This window comes from Lithobates pipiens, unplaced genomic scaffold (assembly GCF_037356315.1).
Source record: "Lithobates pipiens isolate NorthernLeopardFrog02 unplaced genomic scaffold, aLitPip1_a1.2 Scaffold_97, whole genome shotgun sequence".
Classification (NCBI taxonomy): Eukaryota; Metazoa; Chordata; class Amphibia; order Anura; family Ranidae; genus Lithobates; species Lithobates pipiens.
The window spans coordinates 405,625-430,993 of NW_027507920.1; the positions used below are offsets into that span (position 1 = coordinate 405,625).

The 25,369-nt window shown below is 45.6% G+C and overlaps 1 protein-coding gene across 6 annotated transcripts in view; it reads right to left on the bottom strand.

Annotated features, from left to right (window-relative positions):
* Positions 1 to 25,369, bottom strand: part of CNTFR (ciliary neurotrophic factor receptor) — a 756,323-nt gene that overhangs the window by 323,653 nt on the left and 407,301 nt on the right. For all 6 annotated transcript variants that reach the window (XM_077474629.1, XM_077474624.1, XM_077474626.1 and 3 more), the window contains one exon: positions 15,205 to 15,294. In XM_077474629.1, the coding sequence (XP_077330755.1) occupies positions 15,205 to 15,294 (90 nt within the window). The remainder of the gene's footprint in view (positions 1 to 15,204; positions 15,295 to 25,369) is intronic.

A 25,369-nucleotide genomic window follows, 5' to 3' on the forward strand; every position in this document is an offset into this window, starting at 1 on the left:
TCTATTGTTGACTTCTACATAACCTACCGTTGCCTTATTTCTGACCCACTGTCGACTTCCTCATAACCTGCAGTTGATCTTTATTCTGATCTACTGTTGACCTCTTCACAATCTGCAGTTGACCTTCTTCTGACCTACTGTTGACATCTTCATAACCTGCAGGTGACCTTCTTCTGACCGGTTGACCTTTTCACAACCTGCAGTTTACCTTATTCTGATCTATTGTTGACCTCTTCATTAACTACCGTTGCTCTTCTTCTGACCTACCGTCAACTTCCTCACAACCTGCACTTGACCATCTTCTGACCTGCAGTTGTCCTTTTACCCACCTGCAATTGACCTCTTCACAACCTGCAGCTGACCTTATACTGATCTACTGTTGACTTCTTCATAATTTGCAGTTAACCTTCTTCTGGCCTGCTATCGACTTCCTCATAACCTGAAACAGACCTTCTTCTGGCCTGCCACTGACCTCTTCACAACCTGCAACTGACCTTATTCTGATCTATTGTTGACCTCTTTATAACCTACAGCTGCCCGTCCGCTAACCTTCTGTTGACTTCTTTAAAACCTGTAGTTGACCTTCTTCTGACCTGCTGTTGACCTCTTCATAACCTGCAGTTGACCTCCTTCGAAACTGCATAAAGCTGCTTTTGTATTCCCGTTGAATTTTATGGAGAGAAAAGTAGCTATAATAACAGAACGAGGGAGACCCTTGAGAAAACTAGGATTACCAGTGAAAGTTTGGGAGATCTATGCATACACGTGGCATTTGTACAGATTGGATACTATATAGGACCCTATCTAACTGCAGTGACACGATGACAAGATTTATTGCGGGGTAATGATGTCTACCTCACAGATAGAGGAGGCCTTGTGGGAACTAGGATATGCTTATCGATGGCTTAGTTCAGAAGTAGCCTACTGAAGAGGGGGCCTTGTATCCAATAAGGACGGTTCCTGTGAGGGGATCAGATGAGACCTATCGAGACTTCCTGCTCCTATATTATGAGGTGTATTGAAAAATAAATGTATGCGCAGCTGTTCAAACTGCATGTAAATTGCATTCTGTGTGAGCTGGGCAAAAATCTAATGATTAAATGTCTCAGACTATATTCTCTGCGGATTGAATGTTATTCATTAAAAATAAACTGCATTATGGCCTGTAAATGGTGCTGTTATATTATAGGAATTTAGTATGCTCCAAAGCACCATTTAGTGGCCATAATGCAGTATTTCCCCCAATCACGTTTCTTCTTTTTTTTTTTTTTCTTCAATGAATAACATTTGACCTGCAGAGAATATAGCCCTCAAACATTTTAATGTTCCTTATTCACACAGAACCAATGTACAGGATGATTAACTTTGCAATTTTTCTTGAATTTCACCCAAGTTTTATCCTAAAGTCAGATTATATGGAATTATGAGTTACTTACTGCATACAACATTGATTGAGAGTGGATACAACCTTAAGGGCACATATGAAGCCTACAGGGTGGCCACCTACATATCAACAACATAATGATGCAATAAAAGGTATGGCGGATCAGAGAGCATCTGTTAAAAAGACACTCGTTAGCAGAAGGGTAGGGAGCGGTGGGAGTGGTGGGAGGGGGGTTGGGGTACTTGATTTACAGCTTATTCTTTTTTACTTGATTATAGCATTTATACAGTAGAGAGAACTGGAACTGGATCACTAGATGTCTGCTGATGGTTGGACGTTGCTCTGAATAAGGATACATTGTAGCAACTTTCCAATAGAAGTATAGAAGTAGCAATAGTCAGAAAGTTACATTTTGTCTGGGTTTGGTAGTTGTAGTATACTACTATTGCAATATATATATATATATATATATATATATAGCCTTTATACCCTACCCTGACCATAAGGTTCGATGGTCATTGGTCAACTTTCTTGATATAGGTGGGGGGGGGGGGGGCTCAGGTGAGGCCCCTGACATCACCAAAGGGCCACACATAGTATTCAGTGAATATCATTATCAGGGACAGCAGATGCACGACAGGATATAATCAAAGACTATGGACATGATACAGGAGATGGTCAGAGACTGCATATATGGTATAGGAGATGGTCAGAGACTGTGGACATGATATAAGAGATGGTCAGAGACTGTGGACCTCATACAAGAGATGGTCAGAGACTGTAGATATGATATAAGAGATGGTCAGAGACTGTAGATATGATATAAGAGATGGTCATAGATGTTGACATGATATAAGAGGTGGTCAGAGACTGTGGACATGAAATAAGAGATGGTCAGGGACTGTGGACATGATATAAGAGATGGTCAGAGACTACAGATATAAGAGATGGTCAGAGACCTGGGACATGATACAAGGGATGGTCATAGACTGTTGACATGATATAAGAGAAGGTCATAGACTTTGGACATAATACAATTGATGGTCTAAGACTGGTGGCATGATATAAGAGATGGTCAGAGACTGTGGACATCATACAAGAGATGGTCAGAGACTGTGGACATCATACAAGAGACTGTTGACATGATATAAGAGATGGTCAGAGACTGTAGATATAAGGGATGGTCAGAGATTTGGGACATGATACAAGGGATGGTCATAGACTATTGACATGATATAAGAGATGGTCAGAGACTGTAGATATGATATTAGAGATGGTCAGAGACTGCAGACATGATACAAGGGATGGTCAGAGTCTGTAGATATGATACAAGAGATGGTCAGAGAATGTTTACAGGATATGAGACTACATATATGATACAAGAGATGGACAGAGACCGTAGATATGATGTAATAGATGGTCACAGACTGTAGACATGATACAAGAAATGGTCAGAGACTGTAGACATGATACAAGAAATGGTCAGAGACTGCAGACATGATATAAGAGATGGTCAGAGACTGCAGACATGATATAAGAGATGGTCAGAGACTGCAGACATGATATAAGAGATGGTCACAGACTGCAGACATGATATAAGAGATGGTCAAAAACTGCAGGTATTGATATAAGAGATGGTCACAGACTGCAGACATGATATAAGAAATGGTCCGAGACTGCAGACATGATACAAAAGATGGTCAGAGACTGCAGAAATATTACAAAAGAAAGTGCATACACAATACCAGTGATGGTAAGAGACCATGGGCATGCTATAGGTGGTTTTGGAGACTGAGGATATGCTTCAGGAGACAGTCATAGACTGAAGACATATTACATGAGACTGCTAGAGATTAGCACTATAAAAGGGCTATAGAGAATCACAGATTCGTTTCTGCAGGTTGCACCAGGGCCCTAAGGATTTGTATTTATTAAAAAGAAAAAGCTTGCATGGCAATTCTTCCAGTGAAAGCACAGGAGCCTTCATTCTTGAATGAGGACAAAAAAAACAAAACAGACTATTTCCTGTGCTGGTCAAAAGGTCTCCATTGATATAAAACTGGAAATAATGCATTTCCTAAGATTCTTAGCGCCATCTAGTGGCCAAATGTATAATTTCCCATTATAAGATAATAGAAAACACTCGACCAACACAGGAAATAGCCTAATAACATTCAATTTTTTCCCCTTATTTGCACAGAATGAATGTGCTCTCGCTGGGTGAAAAGCTATGCAATTTTTTTGTAACCCCTAAATGTAACCTGCTATAATTCCTTCCCTCTTAGCAGTTATTTTGAGCAAGGAGATAATAAACGCTTTGCATCAGGACAGAAAAAAGTGAAGAATATTTAAAATAAATTCTTAAAATCTGCTTTTTTCCATGGCAGAGCCTTCACTCCACAGAGTTTGACTTTAATGAGTCTGTCTGCTCTGGCTACAGGAGACAGAAATAGCACACGAGCGCGCGGTTTAACCCCTCGTGGACGGTAACCCAAAGAGAAATCAATGCATTGCACAACATGAGCTTATAATCAGTGGGAAGGAAGTCTCTCCTTCTACCAGTAGAGGAGGATCTTGTGCGTCGTTGGGCCCATTAATGATGAGCCATCTACGTCTAGCCATAGTTTGATTCTTGCCCGGCGTGGCGACGGTTAACACAAAGTCTTTACTCATTAATGAGATTGATTTTCCGTTCATGTCATTCTAAATGCACAGCCAATGTTACTGCATAATACTATGAATTATTCACGGCGCGCTGTGTAATGTATTCCTGATGACGGTCACAAATGACTCCAGACTGACATCAGATAGAAAGACACCTTGATCAGTTTCCTCTTTGGATGGAAGAGACAAACATGGCTGCCCCTGAGGGTTAGCACTTCTTGGAAGGTCAGAGTTCCCCTTTAAAGGAAAGTGGAGTGGATTTGCTGAGTTGTCCCCGGCGATTTCCCGAGTGGCGTTTCGACTTTCTTTTCTTACAAAGTAGACCTGTCACTGCCATTGCCGAGCTTCTTCTGAAATGTTTGGGAGCCTGGACCCCTCTGATTTGGGGCTACACCATCTGTTCAATCTTCTCGCTGCTAAGAGATTTCAAGTTGAACTTCCAGGGAAAATAAAAATCCTTCCTTGCGGTAGAGCTGCAACCACACTGCAAGGAGTCGAGGTCTAGGTGACTAGGAGTAGGTAACTAGGCAACTAATGGACTAGGTCTTAGGTCTATGGGACAAGATCTTGGAACTAGGGGACTAGGTCTTAGGTCTATGGCACAAGGTCTTATGGCTAGGGGACTAGGTCTTAGGTCTATGGGACAAGATCTTGGAACTAGGGGACTAGGTCTTAGGTCTATGGCACAAGGTCTTATGGCTAGGGGACTAGGTCTTAGGTCTATGGGACAAGGTCCTGGAGCTAGGGGACTAGGTCCAAGGTCTATGGGACAAGGTCTTGTGACTAGGGGATTAGGTCTTAGGTCTATGGGACAAGGTCATAGGACTAGGTCTTAGGGCTAGGGGACTAGGTCTTAGGTCTATGGGACAAGGTCCTGGAGCTAGGGGACTAGGTCCAAGGTCTATGGGACAAGGTCTTGTAATTAGGGGATTAGGTCTTAGGTCTATGGCACAAGGTCTTAGGTCTATGGCACAAGGTCTTGTGACTAGGGGATTAGGTCTTAGGTCTATGGGACAAGGTCATGGGACTAGGGGACTAGGTCTTAGGTCTATGGCACAAGGTCTTATGGCTAGGGGACTAGGTCTTAGGTCTATGGGACAAGACCCAGGAGCTAGGGGACTAGGTCCAAGGTCTATGGGACAAGGTCTTGTGACTAGGGGATTAGGTCTTGGGTCTATGGGACAAGGTCATGGGACTAGGTCTTAGGGCTAGGGGACTAGGTCTTAGGTCTATGGGACAAGGTCCTGGAGCTAGGGGACTAGGACCAAGGTCTATGGGACAAGGTCTTGTGATTAGGGGATTAGGTCTTAGGTCTATGGCACAAGGTCTTAGGTCTATGGCACAAGGTCTTAGGGCTAGGGGACTAGGTCTTAGGGCTAGGGGACTAGGTCTTAGGGCTAGGGGACTAGGTCCTGGGACTAGGTCTTAGGTCTATGGGACAAGGTCTTAGGGCTAGGGGACAAGGTCCTGGAGCTAGGGGACTAGGTCCAAGGTCTATGGGACAAGTTCTTGTGACTAGGGGATTAGGTCTTAGGTCTATGGGACAAGGTCTTAGGGCTAGGGGACTAGGTCTTAGGGCTAGGGGACTAGGTCTTAGGGCTAGGGGACTAGGTCTTAGGGCTAGGGGACTAGGTCCTGGGACTAGGTCTTAGGTCTATGGGACAAGGTCTTAGGTCTATGGGACAAGGTCTTGGAGCTAGGGGACTAGGTCCAAGGTCTATGGGACAAGGTCTTGTGACTAGGGGATTAGGTCTTAGGTCTATGGGACAAGGTCCTGGGACTAGGTTTTAGGTCTATGGAACAAGGTCCTGGAGCTAGGGGACTAGGTCTAAGGTCTATGGGACAAGGTCTTGGGACTAGGTCTTAGGTCTATGGGACAAGGTCTTGGGGCTAGGGGACTAGGTCTTAGGTCTATGGGACAAGGTCTTGGGGCTAGCGGACTAGGTCAAAGGTCTATGGGACACAGTCTTGGAGCTAGGGGACTAGGCCTAAGGTCTATGGGACAAGGTCTTGTGACTAGGGGATTAGGTCTATGGGAGAAGACTGCGAGTTAGGCCTTCTCATCCAACATCACTGCCTGAAACACGCTTCTGTAAGAATGGTCAAACGTTCCCATAGACACTCTCCTAAACTTGTGGACGGCCTTCCCAGAGGAGTTGAAGCTGTTATAGCTGTAACGGGTGGGCCAACTCAATATTGAACCCTACGGACTAAGACTGGGATGTCATTACTGTTCATGTGTGTCTGTGTAAAGGCAGGTGTCCCAATACTTTTGACAATATAGTAGGGTAAATAGATATATAGATACACACACACACACATAGGCATATATATATATATATATATATATATATATATATATATATGCCTATCTATCTGTCTATCTATATATATACAGATATATATACAGATATATATATATATATATATATATATATATATATATATATATATATATATATATATATATAGTTAGGAAAGGTTAAAATAAACTAAGCATGTTGTTAAAGCAGAACTTCCGCCATTTTTTTCATCTCTCCATCTATTAAAACTTTTGCCTTTGTTGTTGTTTTATCTTTGGATAGTAAAACATTTTTTTTTTTCTGCCAGTAAATCCCTTATAAAGCCCACTTCTTGTTTCTTGTCTGGTCATTAGCCTAGATATATGACATCATACACAGCTCTCTCTCTTTCACTCTCATGAGAGTTTGCCAGGAGGGGGGGGGGGGGGGGGGGTGAGTCCTAAGAGGACCAATGAGAGCTGCAGAGCCGAAAGGCGTGCCTCTGTGTGTCTGTGTAAATCCAGGAAGTGAGCAGGCAGTAGGTTCAGCTGCTCGCAGTCAAAAATGGCTGCAGCCAGACTCAGTGGAGGGAGATTCCTGCAGCATATTTGGCAAGTACCGAATCACAGTATATATAAAATAATATGCGGTGGTGATTGGAGGGAAGCTTCAGAATGGCAAAAGATGTTTTTATTTATTTTTATTACAAACTGTTCCTCTATGTGAGAGCAGACTGCAGTTCCTCTTTAACCCGTAAAAGACTGGTGGGCCTCGAAAAAGCCACGAGACCGCTGCTCGAGTGCCGCCCATCTTGGATTTGATGCCCCTTGATATTCCCCCCCCAATAGCTCCAATGAAAGGTTATGTAGGGAGGTGAGGGAAGGGGGAGGTGGGGGGTGAGGAGCTGGGCCAGCACAGACAAGGGATTTTTTTTATTAAATTTTTAAGCAGGTGACAGGGTCTCTTTACATCTCCGAGATTGAAGTCGCCGTGCAATGTGGCCCTAATTCAAAAAAGGTAACCACAACTTAAAAAAAAAAAAAACGGCTACAAGCTTGGAGTCATGTGACCGCGTCCATCCCTCCGCCGTGTACAGTAGACGCTCCTATGTACACAGCTATGTAGTGAAATGTTATTTTTCCTGTGGCGGGGGGGGGGGGGGGGGGGTTCTGTGGTCTGACACTCAGTATATAAGTCAGGCCGGTGTTAGCTTTGGCTCGCATACTCTGAACTTGGCAAGGCGAGCCTTCCTGTACTAAGTGCCCGGCCAACACCAACATGTCCCGATCGTTACAGAGCCGACTACGGCATGGAGTGACAGCCCAGCAGACGAAGGGTTAAAGTCGACCCGTCGCTCACTCTGCAGCAAGCGCAACGCTGTTCAGAAAAAAGCTCTCCAATCAGCGACTCTGCCTAGGCCTAGTCATCAGTCTGCTGCGGGCATTTCCCCAGTCTCCCTCTCCCCCGGCGATCGGGCTGTAGCTTCATAGCAAGTCACAAGGTGAGGCTGCGGCCCCATTCACACATGAGCTCAGCAGGAACGCCCCCGACGCACCTAGGGCAGCTCATTCACTTCTATACAAGAAAAAGAACCGCGGCTCTAGGCGTATAGAGATAAGGCTGATCGGAGTATCTTGCAGAGTGCTGGCCCCCGGCCCGCCTCCGTGGGAAACTTGGAAGGAAAGAAAGAAATGGCTGAACATCCAGAACTGATTGCCTATTATTTTGTTTCACAAAGACAAAGACACCAAACTGTGGTCACGTAGACGCGTTTCACACATACATTTTGTGGTTAATCATTAATACACATACATCTTGTGCTTAATCATTAATGATTAAGCACAAGATGTATGTGTGAAACGCGTCTACGTAGGTCACGTAATCACGTAGACGTGTGACTACACACGTAGATGCGTTTTATGCATCTACATGATCACGTAGACGTGTTTCACACATACATCTTGGGCTTAATCATTAATACACATACATCTTGTGCTTAATCATTAATCATTAAGCACAAGATGTATGTGTGAAACGCGTCTACGTAGGCCAAGTAGTCACATAGATGCGTGACTATGTGACTACACATGTAGACGTGGGAAACGAGTGTTCGTGGTTATGTAGACGTGTTTCACACATACATCTTGTGCTTAATCGTTAATACACATATATCTTGTACTTAATCATTAATGATTAAGAAGCACAAGACGTATGTGTGAAACGCATCTACGTAGGTCACGTAGACGCATGACTACGTGACTACACACATAGACATGTGAAACGAGTCTTCGTGGTCACATAGACGTGTTTCACACATACATCTTGTGCTTAATTATTAATACACATACATCTTGTGCTTAATCATTAATGATTAAGCACAAGATGTATGTGTGAAACGCATCTATGCAGGCCAAGTAGCCATGTAGACGCGTGACTACACACACAGGATGTATGTGTGAAACGCGTCTACATAGGTCACATAGTCACGTAGACATGTGACTACATGACTACACGCGTAGATGTGTGAAACGAGTCTTCGTGGTCATGTAGATGTGTTTCAAACATACATCTTGTGCGTAATCATTAATACACATACATCTTGTGCTTAATCATTAATGATTAAGCACAAGATGTATGTGTGAAACGCGTCTACGTAGGTCACGTAATAACATAGACGTGTGACTACACACGTAGATGCGTTTTATGCATCTACGTGGTCACGTAGACGTGTTTCACACATACATCTTGGGCTTAATCATTAATACACATACATCTTGTGCTTAATCATTAATCATTAAGCACAAGATGTATGTGTGAAACGCGTCTACGTAGGCCAAGTAGTCACATAGATGCGTGACTATGTGACTACACATGTAGATGTGGGAAACGAGTGTTCGTGGTCATGTAGACGTGTTTCACACATACATCTTGTGCTTAATCGTTAATACACATACATCTTGTACTTAATCATTAATGATTAAGCACAAGACGTATGTGTGAAACGCGTCTACGTAGGTCACGTAGACGCATGACTACGTGACTACACACATAGACATGTGAAACGAGTTTTCGTGGTCACGTAGACGTGTTTCACACATACATCTTGTGCTTAATTATTAATACACATACATCTTGTGCTTAATCATTAATGATTAAGCACAAGATGTATGTGTGAAATGCATCTATGCAGGCCAAGTAGTCATGTAGACGCGTGACTACACACGCAGACGTGTGAAACGAGTCTTCGTGGTCAAGTAGACGTGTTTCACACATACATCTTGTGCTTAATCATTAATACACATATATCTTGTGCTTAATCATTAATACACATACATCTTGTGCTTAATCATTAATGATTAAGCACAAGATGTATGTGTGAAACGCGTCTACGTGACCACAGTCTGGTGTCTCTTTGTGAAGCAAAATAAAAGGCAATCAGAAGTTCTGGATGTGCCGCCATTTCTTTCTTTCTTTCCAAGCCCATTCGCTTGAATGGACTTGTCCTACACACAACGAGTGCCCTGGAGTAGCTCCAAAACCTTTTTTTGGTCATGGAGTGTTTTTTTTCAATGAGCATTTTGGCGCGCTTGTTCGTCCCGCAGCAAAATCGTGCGTCTGCTACCCGCGCTTGGGTTGCCGTTAACAATTTATGGCACCGTAAGCGCAACCCGTGGTTGGGCCCAAGTCTCCGTGTAAAGTGGCTCGTCAATATATGGGCAAGTTAGAGAAAAACTCACCCAAGCTCTACCGCTATATAGTATAGTTGGTGTGTAGAGTAGTTGTTGCCCCGGACTAATTAAGCTCACAAAAGATCCATAGAAAAGTACAACTCGACAGCTTCTCCGTAGAAAATCTTTATTTAAATATTACAGCAATAACATCATCCAAAAATGTTGACACGTTTCGGCCTTAGGTCTTCATCAAAAGCAAATGATGAAGGCCTAAGGCCGAAACGTGTCAGTCTTTTTGGATGATGTTATTGCTGAAATGCTTAAATAAATATATTCTATGGAGAAGCTGTGGAATTATCCAAAAATCATACAGCCTAGGGAGCCAGGAAAGAGGGTTCAGCAAGCTTGCGCCCCCTCCTGGACCATACCAAGCCACATGCCCTCAACATTTAAAGGGTGCTTTACAAGGATACGCCCAAAAGTGATATGGAAGTCTCCAAGGGGGACTTATCGGAATCATGTCCCCCCCAATGTTAGTCCAACATCAATCAACATAAATGAATGCCAATCACGATGAGCAATGCCTGGAGATGTGGACCCATCTGAAGGACGACTTGCCGTAGCCTGAGATATTCAGATGCTGCTTCTCCCAATTCAAATGACAGATCCCCTGGTGCCACTAGCAAGTAAACACAGTGGCGGGGGTCCCAAATAATGTAATTGACCAAATTATTTCTCCTGTCACTCAGGATCCCCAGCCCATTTGTTTGCAAACAAAGGTTGGCAGGGATCTGCCATTTAGAAGCAACAGTGATGATGCAGCTAATGACAGATTCCCTGGTTTGCTAACAAACAGAAGCTGGCAGGAATCTGTCATTTAGAGGTCTTTGTGGTATCTCTGTTAAATGACAGATTCCCTGGTTTATTGATAAACGGAAGCTGGCAGGGATTTGTCATTTAGAGGGGATAGTGATGATTCAATAAATTATAGATTCCCTGGTTTGTTTGCAAACAGAAGACAGCAGGGATCTGTCATTAAGAGATGTTTGTGATGCCTCCGTTAAATGAAAGATTTACTGTTTTGTTTATAAACTAAAGCTGGCAGGGATCTGTCATTTAAAGGTGCTTGTGATATCTGTTAAATAACAGATTTCCTGGTTTGTTTACAAACAGAAGCCAGCAGGGATCTGTCATTTAGAGATGTTTGTGATACCTTCATCAAATGAGAGATTTCCTGTTTTGTTTATAAACTAAAGCTGGCAGGGATCAGTCATTTAGAGGTGTTTGTAATACCTCCGTTAAATGACAGACTCCCTCTTTTGTTGACAAACAGGGGCTGGCAGGGATCAGTCATTTAGAGGCGGTGGTGATGATGCAGCTAATGACAGATTCCCTGGTTTTGTTTACAAACAGAAGCTGGCAGGAATCTGTCATTTAGCACTGGTAAATAAGAGATCCTAGCCACTGGTTGCATTTAGAGGCGATGGTGATGATTCAATAAATGATAGATTCCCTGGTTTGTTTACAAACAGAAGCCAGCAGGGATCTGTCATTTAGAGATGTTTGTGATACCTCCATTAAATGACAGATTTCCTTGTTTGTTTACAAACAGAACCTGGCAGGAATCTGTCATTTAGAGGTGTTTGTGATACCTCTGAATCCTGGTTTATTGACAAACAGAAGCTGGAAGGGATTTGTCATTTAGAGGCGGTGGTGATGATGCAGCTAATGACAGATTTCCTGGTTTGTTTACAAACAGAATCCAGCAGGGATCAGTCATTTAGAGGTGTTTGCGATACCCCCCCTAAATGACAGATTCCCTGTTTTGTTGACAAACAGAAGCTGGCAGGAATCTGTCATTTAGCACTGGTAAATAACAGATCTTAGCTGCTGATTGCATATAAATAATGTTACTTTTAAAAGAGCAAGTCGCACATCATCCACAACTTCCGCTCAGGTTTGGGGCATCCCCCAATTAAGCGATTTGTGAATTCTCAATGTCCTCTAAACCTCATTTAAATGCTGTGCACTCCATGGCAGTGCCCATGCCCATCGAGGTGGGGGGTTGTGATGTTTTCAGGAAGCTATGCACCCTGCTGGCCCCTCCCACCAGCCATGATCTGCCTGGATTGCAGACCACAGAGACCCAGTAATGACATCACTGGGAGTAAAAAAGGTATATAATGAAAACAATATAATACTACTACTACTACCACCACTACTACTACTACTACCACCACCACCACTACTACAAGCACTACTGCTACTACTACCACTACTACTAGTACTACTACTACTACTACCACTACTACTACTACCACCACCACTACTACTAGTAGTACTATTACTACTACTACTACCACTACTACTAGTACTACTACTACTACTTACACTACTTACACCACCACTACTATTACTACCACCACCACTACTACTACAAGTACTACTACTACTACCACTACTACTAGTACTACTACTACTACTTACACTACTTACACCACCACTACTATTACTACCACCACCGCTACTACTACAAGTACTACTACTACTACCACTACTACTAGTACTACTATTACTACGATATAGTAGGTATAGTAAATAAATAGGTATAGTAATATAATAGGTATAGTAATATAATATAATATAATATAATATAATATAATAATATAATAGGTATAGTAAATAAAAATATGACTCTGGCATGAAGTTGACTTCAGAAATGTTAGTTATCTGGGTTCTCGGGGACAAGTTACAATTTTCACCAATAATATCCAACAATTGCAACATTGTAAAGCTCTTGATTGACATTTGGATTTTCTGTCCTTTCCGCTTCATCAGCTGCAGACCGTCCAATCACAGCAAATGACTTCCCCTCCCTGTCACCGCACAGCGCCCCCTACTGTCCATAGTGTGTGCGCACAACTGACAGATCCAGAATGCGGCATTGTCGGCTGATCTCTCCGAGCTGTACAAGTTCTTGTAGCCGCGTTTGTCATTTTATCTTACAATAGTTCACTCATCGGAACGTTCCGTTCACAGACAGAAATATCACTGGAGTGTGAAATACCGGAGCCAGGAAATAATTGTTACACCAGCGCAGACCTTTATATCTGAACCCCTCTATTCCCCCCTCCCCCCCATCACTGATCTCTATAGAAAATAGGAATGTTCTTCAGATAAAAATCCCAACAATTATCTCTGAGAAGAAAACCCACAATCAGCAGAAATTCCGTACAAATACTTTACGGCCCTATTCTATCTATCTATCTATCTATCTATCTATCTATATCTTATAGATAGATAGATAGATAGATAGATAGATAGATAGATAGATTTATCTATCTATCTATCTATCTATCTATCTATCTATCTATCTATATATCTATATATCTATATCGGTCTGTCTGTTTGTCTGTCCATCTATTTCTATCTATCTCATAGATAGATCTATCTATCCATCCATATCATAACTACCGTATATACTCGAGTATAAGCCGAGATTTTCAGCCTCTTTTTTGAGGCTGAAAGTGCCCCCCTCGGCTTATACTCGAGTCATCGCTGTCTGCCTGCTCGATCAGCGTGTCGAGCAGACAGACAGCGGCCATTCTATAATTCAAAAGCCGCGCCTCCGGCTCCGCCTTCGCCTGTGATAGGCGGAACACTGAATTTCCCAGCAGCCTGTGTTCCGCCTATCACGGACATCGTCTCATCTTCGTACTACGGACGAGGATGAGACGATGTCCGTGATAGGCGGAACACAGGCTGCTGGGAAATTGTGTTCCGCCTATCACAGACAGGGAGGCGCAGCATTTGAACAGGGGAATGGGCGCCGACGAAGAGCGGTGATCCTGGGACGGGACCGGACGGAGGCTCGGCTCGGGACGGGACGGGACCGGACGGAGTCTCGGGACGGGACGGGACCGGACGGAGTCTCGGGACGGGACCGGACCGGACGGAGGCTCGGGACGGGACGGGACCGGACGGAGGCTCGGGACCGGACGGACGCTCGGGACACAGGTAGGCTGGACACACAAGGCCACACACACACACACACACACACACACACACACACACACACACACAGGGATGGATGGATGGATGGACACACACACAGGGATGGATGGATGGATGGACACACACACACACAGGGATGGATGGACACACACACACACAGGGATGGATGGATGGATGGACACACACACACACAGGGATGGATGGACACACACACACACAGGGATGGACAGGCATATCTCACCCTCGGCTTATACACGAGTCAATAGGTTTCCCAGTTTTTTGGGGGTAAATTGGGGGCCTCGGCTTATACTCGGGTCGGCCTATACTCGAGTATATACGGTATCTCCTATCTATCTTATCTTATCTATCTATATCTATCCATCTATCTCTCTATCTATCTATCTTTCTATCATATCTATCTATCTATCCATCCATATCATATCTATCTATGAGATAGATAGAAATAGATAGATAGATAGACAGATAGACGGATGGATGGATGGATGGATGGATCTATCTATCTATATCTCTCTATCTAATATCTATCTATCTCTCTATATCTATCTATCTATCTATCTATCTATCTATCTATCTATCTATCTATCTATCTATATCGGTCTGTCTGTCTGTCTGTCCATCTATTTCTATCTATCTCATAGATAGATCTATCTATCCATCCATATCATAACTATCTCCTATCTATCTTATCTTATCTATCTATATCTATCCATCTATCTCTCTATCTATCTATCTTTCTATCATATCTATCTATCTATCCATCCATATCATATCTATCTATGAGATAGATAGAAATAGATAGATAGACAGATAGACGGATGGATGGATAGATAGATAGATAGATAGATAGATAGATAGATAGATAGATAGATAGATAGATAGATAGATAGATAGATAGATAGATAGATAAGATAGATAAGATAGATAGATAGATAAGATAAGATAGATAAGATAGATAAGATAGATAGATAGATAGATAGGATAGATAGGATAGATAGGATAGATAGATAGGATAGATAGATAGGATAGATAGATAGGATAGATAGATAGGATAGATAGATAGGATAGATAGATATTTCTATTGATATAAATATAATTTTCCATATATTTCCCATCCCCCCTGTATTTCCATCATGCAGTTAATGAATGTGAGCGTTGTTTTTTCCGTTACCTCTTTGCGAGCTGCGTCCTGCGCGGGCGGTCTGTACGCGGTCCAGTGCCCCGGGCTCGGAGACGAAAGGCCGAGATCTTGACTTTGCTTCTGTAGGAAGATAAAAGGTGACACAGAATGAGGCGGCGGGTTGGAATTGGGTGAATTGCTGCAAAGGTTAATGAGGGCGAATGAAATCTACGTTCTGCGATGTCCGAGAGCGCTGTGCTGACAGGACACATTTTTAATGTCATCCCGGCCGATGTTTCAATCCATCAAATGGGCCCATTAATTAGGGATGAGGCGGGGGATGGTCATCCCGCGCCTGTCCCATCACCTTGACTGAAGTCCGCATGGACACAATGACTCTGGTGAGGAGGCACCTGTAGCATCTTCTGCTTTATGCAGTAACTCCAAATATAATCAATGGAAATAATACAATCCAAGTAACACTGCAGTTGTGCTAAAGTGGAAGAAGCCTATTTTTTTTTTTTTTTTTTTTTTACAGGAAGCATCCTGAGAGCAAAGCCCAGCATAGAGATTCCTCCCCCGCGGGTCCACAGCGTCATCGCAGATCACATGACCAAATACAGGGAACGTATGGAGACACGTCACTGTTCTGGTCCTCTGTATCTTTCCTGTAGGGGGCAGTAAGAAAGTGGGATGTCCAGTAAAAGGAGGTGACCTTAAGGAAACGGTGGGTGACTGGCAGTGGTGGCCACTCCATTAGGGGCCTCTAATCAATGTGCCCGGCCCCTAATCTACATGCAGGGCACCAGACGCATGGATTCCAGCCGTGAGCCCCGAACCCAACCAGTTGTGTGACATTAGCAAATGAATATTTGCAAATGTCTTCCTGCTTCTCCTCCCAGCCAATCATGAAGTCTTAGGACTCCCAGCCAATCTGTTCTCAGGACCCGCTTCCTGTTCGGTTGGGAGGAGAAGCAATGGCCCCAACTCTTCCCTCGTCAAGCTGCGGGCCATGTGCAGCGAGGAGCAGCAGGTGGAGGGGCAGCAACAGGCTCTTCCAGCTTTCAGGAGCCCTATCCCAGATCCAGCACCACCTCGTTATCGGCCTCCTAAGATAATGCCACAGATCGCCACCTTCCCGTCCAACCCTACCGGGGAGGGGTGGGGGTTCATGCGAGTGAGGGGGTCAGGCTTGCTTGCTGCTATTGAGCACCAGCCGCCACTGGTGCCCGCCATGGGGGGGCATAGGATGAGGGTGCCCAGAACAGGGGCAGTAGAGAGTGTGATGGTCCCCAGTATGGGGGCGACAAGGTGGTGGGGGTTCCCAGTATAGGAGCAATAAGGAAGGTAGGAGTTCCTCTTCCAGAGGCAGAAATGAGGGTGGCAGTACCTAATACTGGCGTTGGAAGGAGGATGAGGGTTTCCAGTACAGCTTCATGAAGAAATGTTGGGTGCCTAATATGGTGGCAGGAAGAAGGGTGCGGTGCTAAATATAGGGGCATTAAGGCAGGTGGGGTTTTCCAGTATAGGTGTAATATGAGGGTGAGGGTTCCCAGTATGGGGGCAATAAGGAGGGTGGGGGTTCAAAGTATGAGACCAATAAGGAGGATGGGGTTCCTTGTATGGAAGGCAGTACGGAGGGTGTGGGTTCCCAGTATGGGGGCAATAAGGTCAGTGGGGGTTCCCAGTATGGGGCCAATAAGGAGGATGGGGTTCCTTGTATGGGAGACAGTAAGGAGGGCGTGGGTTCCCAGTATGAGGGCAATAAGGTCAGTGGGGGTTCCCAGTATGGGGCCAATAAGAAGGATGGGGTTCCTTGTATGGGAGGCAGTAAGGAGGGTGTGGGTTCCCAGTATGGGGGCAATAAGGTCAGTGGGGGTTCCCAGTATGAGGCCAATAAGGAGGATGGGGGTCCTTGTATGGGAGACTGTAAGGAGGGTGTGGGTTCCCAGTAAAGGGACAGTAAAGATTGTGGTGGTTCCCGGTATGGAGGTGACAAGGTGGTGGGGGTTCCCAATATAGAAGCAATAAGGATGGTGGGGGGTTCCTCTTCCAGAGGCAGAAAGGAGGATGGCAGTACCCAATACTGGGGTTTGTAAGGAGGGTGAGGGTTTCCAGTACAGCTTCATAAAGAAATGTTGGGTGCCTAATATGGTGGCAGTAAGAATGGTGTGGTGCTAAATATAGTGGCATTAAGGCAGGTGGGGGTTCCCAGTAAAGGTGTAATATGGGGGTGAGGGTTCCCAGTTTGGGGGCAATAAGTAGGGTGGGGGTTCCCAGTATGGGACCAATAAGGAGGATGGGGTTCCTTGTATGGGAGGCAGTAAGGAGGGCGTGGGTTCCCAGTATGGGGGCAATAGAGAGTGTTGTGGTTCCCAGTATGGGGGCGGCAAGGTGGTGGGGGTTCCCAATATAGGAGCAATAAGGATGGTGGGGTTTCCTCTTTCAGAGGCAGAAAGGAGGGTGGCAGTACCCAATACTGGGGTTTGTAAGGAGGGTTCATAAAGAAATGTTGGGTGCTTAATATGGTGGCAGTAAGAAGGGTGTGGTGTTATATACAGTATACGGGCATTAAGGCAGGTGGGGGTTTCCAGTAGAGGTGTCATATGAGGCTGAGGGTTCCCAGTTTGGGGGCAGTAAGGAGGATGGGGGTTCCCAGTAGGGGGCCAATAAGGAGGTTGGGGTTCCTTGTATGGGAGGCAGTAAGGAGGGTTTGGGTTCCCAGTACAGGGGCAGTAGAGGGTGTGGTGGTTCCCAATATGGGGGCGGCAAGGTGGTGGGGGTTCCCAATATAGGTGCAATAAGGATGGTGGGGTTTCCTCTTTCGGAGGCAGAAAGGAGGGTGGCAGTACCCAATACTGGGGTTTGTAAGGAGGGTTTGCAGTAGAGCTTCATAAAGAAATGTTGGGTGCTTAATATGGTGGCAGTAAGAAGGGTGTGGTGTGTATACGGGCATTAAGGCAGGTGGGTTCCCAGTACAGGGGCAGTAGAGGGTGTGGTGGTTCCCAATATGGGGGCGACAAGGTGGTGGGGGTTTCCAGTATAGGAGCAATAAGGAGGGTGGGGGTTCCAAGTATTGGACCAATAAGGGGGGTGGGGGTTCCAAGTATTGGACCAATAAGGGGGGTGGGGGTTCCAAGTATTGGACCAATAAGGGGGGTGGGGGTTCCAAGTATTGGACCAATAAGGGGGGTGGGGGTTCCTAGGATGGGGGGAAGCAAGGAGGATGGGGTTCCTAACACAAAAGTGGCTTACTTCTCTGTAATACCGGAAAGAATTCCACCACCTGTGACGGCGACGTTACTTTAAGTCCAAAATGGCCACTACCATGTTAAGTGATTTCCTGATTTGGGTAGGTGTGCTGTACCCAAATATAACATTTCATTATGAACGTCTCAAGTGAAAAACTATTCAAACTAATCCTCCTTCAGCTGTGGGGTTGAGATCTGCAACCTGCAGCGCAGGTACAGCAGCTCACTATAAAAAAAGCAGAAATGCAAATAACGTATATTTATTGGCTGCTTTGAATATGGGTCAGGAAAACAAAGCTTTCTGGGGGGGTGACTGGTCCTCTTTGTGTAGGAAGGAGCTGTGAAGGCCAGGTGATTTGTGGTGGCTCCTGGCTCACTTCATTAACATTCTGCGGACCCCGTAAAACCACAGGGTGAGAGCCCGGGTCCCCCCCCCCCCCAACAACAGGCTCCTGTGTGTGGAAAGGGGGGACGGCAGAGGGTCAGGAATAAAGCAAACAAGGTCCCATTAATAGTGGAGGAACATTCCAGGTCTGAGGCTCCATAATGAGCTGCCAGGCCACAAGGCAGAAAGCCATGCTTGTACATTACAAGATGGATGAAAAGGGGCCTGTTATCCCGGACCGCCAGGACTGCGCTGCAAACCGCAACGCTGTGAGGCCGACGCAACTGCAAGAGCGTGGGAGTCCTGTACACCTTCCACCACCCCGCCGGGACCCCCAGGACCCCTTTCTGCTTCTCATTATCCACAGCACACCTGCGATATCATCCCTCTACTTACATTATATATTTATAGACTGCGTACACAAGCCGTAAATGGCAAAAAAATATTATTTATATAGCACTGACATATTCCACAGCCATGTACAGAGAACACTGAGCCATTCATATCAGCCTCTGCACCACAGGAGCTTACACTCTAATGTCCACCCACAGTCCCCATTATTATACATTTATATAGCTCTGACATATACCGCAGTGCTGTACAGAGAACACTGAGCCAGTCACATCAGTCTCTGTACCACAGGAGCTTACACTCTAATGTCCCCCCCACAGTCCACACACTATTATTATGATACAATTATATAGCTCTGACATATACCGCAGTGCAGTACAGAGAACACTGAGCCAGTCACAGCTCTGTACCAGAGGAGCTTACACTCTAATGCCCACCCACAGGTCCTATCATTATACATTTATATAGCGCTGACATGTACCGCAGTGCTGTACAGAGAACACTGAGCCAGTCATATCAGCCTCTGCACCACAGGAGCTTACACTAATATCCACCCACAGTCCCTATTATTATGCATTTATATAGCTCTGATATATACCGTAGTGCTGTACAGAGAACACTGAGCCAGTCACATCAGTCTCTGTACCAGAGGAGCTTACACTCTAATATCCCCCCCACAGTCACACAGTATTATTATCATTTCATATATCTCACTTTCTCTCCCAGTAACAATGACCAGGGATACACTGTAACCAGTATAAACTGAACACAACATATTCCAGCATCAGATCCATTGCAGTATAAATACCGGTAACATTCCCGGCCAATGTCAGCGAATGTGCGGATTATATTCTAGATAAATTTAGACACCTGAACTTTCCCAGGTTTTATAAATAGACCCCACAAAAATTACCTGTTTGTTCGGCTGCACTTCTCCTGGGGATCACAGGACGCAGCTCCTTCTGCACTCCGGTGACCCGTTTTCAGCAGGCCGTTGGTGTCAGTGTCAATGGCCGTTGGTGTCATTGGCTGACGTCACAGAGCCGGTGCAGGCTCGAGAAAGATCACGACCATATGGTCGAGATCCACCCACATGCCTGGACCTGCACTCTGGCTCAGCCTCTCAGAAAACCGCCGAGAGCCTAAGCTGCTCCCGCTCCCCATCCGCTCCACAGCTCAGCGCTCCAGTGATCAAGGGGGTCAGTGCAGAGAGCCGGTGACTAACAATCACGGCTCTCTGCTCACCGAGCAGACAGAGAGCCGGTGACTAACAATCACGGCTCTCTGCTCACCGAGCAGACAATCAGAGAGCCGGTGACTAACAATCACGGCTCTCTGCTCACCGAGCAGACAATCAGTTGACGTCACAGAGCCGGTGTAGGCTCGAGAAACATCACAACCATATGGTCGAGATCCACCCACATGCCTGGACTTGCACTCGGCTCAGCCTCTCAGAAAACCGCTGAGAGCCTAAGCTGCTCCCGCTCCCCACCCGGTCCACAGCTCAGCGCTCCAGTGATCAAGGGGGGCAGTGCAGAGAGCCGGTGACTAACAATCACGGCTCTCTGCTCACCGGGCAGACAATCAGAGATCCGGTGATTAACAATCACGGCTCTCTGCTCACGGAGCAGACAATCAGAGAGCCGGTGACTAACAATCACGGCTCTCTGCTCACGAGCAGACAATCAGTTGATGTCACAGAGCCGGTGCAGGCTCAAGAAAAATCACGACCATATGGTCGAGATCCACCCATGTGCCTGGACCTACACTCGGCTCAGCCTCTCAGAAAACCACTGACAGCCTAAGCTGCTCCCACTCCCCACCCGCTCCACAGCTCTGCGCTCCAGTGAGCAAGGGGGGCAGTGCAGAGAGCCGGTGACTAACAATCACGGCTCTCTGCTCACCGGGCAGACAATCAGAGATCCGGTGATTAACAATCACGGCTCTCTGCTCACGGAGCAGACAATCAGAGAGCCGGTGACTAACAATCACGGCTCTCTGCTCACGAGCAGACAATCAGTTGATGTCACAGAGCCGGTGCAGGCTCAAGAAAAATCACGACCATATGGTCGAGATCCACCCATGTGCCTGGACCTACACTCGGCTCAGCCTCTCAGAAAACCACTGACAGCCTAAGCTGCTCCCACTCCCCACCCGCTCCACAGCTCTGCGCTCCAGTGAGCAAGGGGGGCAGTGCAGAGAGCCGGTGACTAACAATCATGGCTCTCTGCTCATCGAGCAGACAATCAGAGAGCCGGTGACTAACAATCACGGCTCTCTGCTCATCGAGCACTGGGAACCGAGCGATCGGTGGTCTTTGATCACTTAGTTCTCTGTGTTAGAGCCAGCAGAGGACCAATGCTGCATCCAGCTAGGTAAGTATGATTCCAGAAAAAAACAAAACAGATTCCCGTACTCCTCTTTTAAGATTTTAGCCTAAAACCCTTATCTGCGTATGATGGCAATCACCCTCTCCACCAGCTGGGCTTCTCGTGGTGCCTCCCCCAGTCTGAGCTCCACTCCACAGAGGCTGATACCAAGTAAAGCTCAGGTACTTGCAATGCTTACGTTTAAAAATTAAATAAATAAATAAATAATGAAATGATGTATCAATGAGTACAGAGCTCCATTCATTTGTGTCCTCCATATCTGCTTGAGGTTCAGCTTTTAGCAAGTTCCCATATTCTTTAAATTCTTGAGAACACATAGCGAATCTTTGTAACGTTTGCCATGTTTAAAGAAGAAATAAATAAATAAAGAAAGAAAGAAAGGCTGCCGAATGTAAACGGTTAAAACGGTCGGACAATAACAGGAGCTGTGTCAGTGACAACATGAAAAGGCTCCTGACAATCTCTTTTATCAAAGGCGGCATGAAAGGAGAGAGGCCTCTTCAAAGCCGAGTCCCGGGAGGTCAGCAACTTAATGGAACAAATTGTGTGTGAGTGCCGCACGTTACTGGGACGGAGAGTCATTGGAGCTTGTGTCACAGGCAGCCATTCACCGCCCGCCATTCACCGATCGCTATTCACAAAGCCTATACAAATCGGCGTTCTGTTCAGGGCCACGCCAGGGGCCCCCCTGACGCGCTTTACTCAATTGAGCAAAAGTCACATTATGCCAGGCGAGGCTAATCCTTCGCTTGGCGGGCCCTTTCATGACGCCAACTTTCAAGTTCATGGGCCTTTTTTTTTTTCGAGGCGGCCAGACGAGGTGGCAAAGGTTTAACACAACAATGGAGACGGGCCACCGAGACTGGGAAGCCGCCGAGTCGAACCCCCCGAGATGGACGTCGACACGCCGTTCATCAGAAGACGAGAACAGGGGGGAGCTGTTAGCTGGACCCGCTTTTCAAATGGAATCCCCTCATTCCACTTTTTTTCTAAGATGTTCCCACTTTCCAGTGATAGAAGAATCTGAAACTTAGAGTTAAAGTGTATCTAAAGCCAACTTTTTTTTTTTTTTAGGACACCGAGGTGAGGGGTTAGGACAAGAAGTGAAGAGAAACCTCTTCAATGGGAGAGATGGAAAAAATATAACTAACAAGTCGAAGTCCAGCTAGGGTCCAAGCAATGTTGCCTTAGCACAGTGGTCTCCAAACTAGGGGCCCGGATGCAGCCTTTTGCTTGTCTTTATCTGGCCCTTGGGGCATTATTCCTCCCACTGGTACAAGACACTATTCCTCCCACTGGCACAAGACACTATTCCTCCCACTGGTACAAGACACTATTTCTCCCACTGGTACAAGACACTATTTCTCCCACTGGTACAAGACACTATTCCTCCCACTGGCACAAGACACTATTCTTCCCACTGGTACAAGACACTATTCCTCCCACTGGTACAAAACACTATTCCTCCCACAGGTACAAGACACTATTCCTCCCACTGGTACAAGACACTATTCCTCCCACTGGTACAAAACACTATTCCTCCCACTGGTACCCAGACACTATTCCTCCCACTGGTACAAGACACTATTCCTCCCACTGCTACAAGACACTATTCCTCCCACTGCTACAAGACACTATTCCTACCACTGCTACAAGACACTATTCCTCCCACTGGTACAAGACACTACTCCTCCCACTGGTACAAAACACTATTCCTCCCACAGGTACAAGACACTATTCCTCCCACTGGTACAAGACACTATTCCTTCCACTGGTACAAGACACTATTCCTCCCACTGGTACAAGATACTATTCCTCCCACTGGTACAAGACACTATTCCTCCCACTGGTACAAGACACTATTCCTCCCACTGGTACAAGACTCTATTCCTTCCACTGGTACAAGACACTATTCCTCCCACTGGTACAAGACACTATTCCTCCCACTGGTACAAGACTCTATTCCTTCCACTGGTACAAGACACTATTCCTCCCACTGGTACAAGACACTATTCCTCCCATTGGTACAAGACACTATTCCTCCCACTGGTACAAGACACTATTCCTCCCACTGGTACAAGACACTATTCCTCCCACTGGTACAAGACACTATTCCTCCCATTGGTACAAGACACTATTCCTCCCATTGGTACAAGACACTATTCCTCCCATTGGTACAAGACACTATTCCTCCCACTGGTACAAGACACTATTCCACCCACTGGTACAAGACACTATTCCTCCCACTGGTACAAGACACTATTCCTCCCACTGGTACAAGACACTATTCTTCCCACTGGTACAAGACACTATTCCTCCCACTGGTACAAGACACTATTCCTCCCATTGGTACAAGACACTATTCCTCCCACTGACGCCAACAATGAGGCATAATTCCTAATACTGACACCAACAATAAAAAACACAATTTCGCCCATTGATGCCGATGATGGAGTGCTATTACTCAAACGGACACAGACGATGGGGCACTAGTTCTCCCACTGACACCAACTATGAGACACTTTTCCTCCCACTGACCCCAACAATGTTGCTCTATTTCTTCCACCAACACCTACAATGGAACACTATTCCTCTCACTGACACCAACGATGGGGCATAATTCTTTATTCTTTCTACTGACGCCAACAATGGGGCACTATTTGTCCTCTTGACGCCAAGAAATGGATGCTATTCCTCAAACTGACACCAACAACGAGGCATAATTCCTGCTACTGACACTAACAATGGGGCACTATTTCTCCCATTGACACCAAGGAATGGGGGCACTATTCCTTTCACTGACACCAACAATGGAGTACATTTCCTCCCACTGACACCAACAACAGCACACTATTCCTCCCGCTGACATCAATGATGGGGCACTATTTCTCCCCCCTAGTACATGTTTACATGTACTAGGGGAGGAATTGTCTGCATTCTTTACTCCCACTGATTCCAGGACAATTTTTACCCTTTCTGGCCAAAGTCCGGCCCCCTAAAGTCTGAATGGACAGTAAGCTGGCCCTTCATTTAGAACGTTTGAAGACCTCTGCCTTAACAGATGCCCGACCTCTCAGTATTCCACCTTCTAATGCCGCGTACACATGATCGGAATTATGGTTGGAAAAAGGTCTGATGGTTTTCCCGAAGGAATCCCGATGGAATTCGGCTCAAGCTGTCTTGCCTACACGTGGTCACACCAACTTCCGATTGTTTAGAACACGGTGATGTACAACATGTACGACGGGACTAAAAAAAGGAAGTTCAATAGCCAGTAGCCAATAGCTTCCGTCTCCTAGTTGAATCTGAGCATGCGTGAGTTTTTGAGCATCGGAATTGCATACACACGATCGGAATTTCCAATAGAACGTTTTTCCGTCGGGAAAATAGAAAACATGCTCTCAAATTTTTGCTAGCGGGAATTTGGCCAGCTAAATTTCCGATGGAGCGTACGCACGGTGGCATTTTTTTTATGAAAAGCTCTCATCGGTTTTTTGCTGGCCGAAATTCCGATCGTGTGTACGCGGCATAAGTGTACAAAAGACTATGAAAAAACAGAAGCCAATAAATGGTTACATTCTATTAAACTACGTGACTGAATCTTCAGCCATGACCGGTTCACTTTAAAAAAACTTGTCCTATCGGGAATATTTTCCTTTGGCTTGCCACTCAAGTTTGCTACTTTTTTTTTTTTCAAATTTCATGCAGAAGTTTTTTTTTCAGGTGATTGATGGGGACAATGCTGTAGATGAAAGGGAGGGAATAGAAGAGGTCACAAGTGGAGGAGAGAACAAGATGAGAGAGAGGGGATCGAGAAGGAGCCATAGTGGAACGTGAGG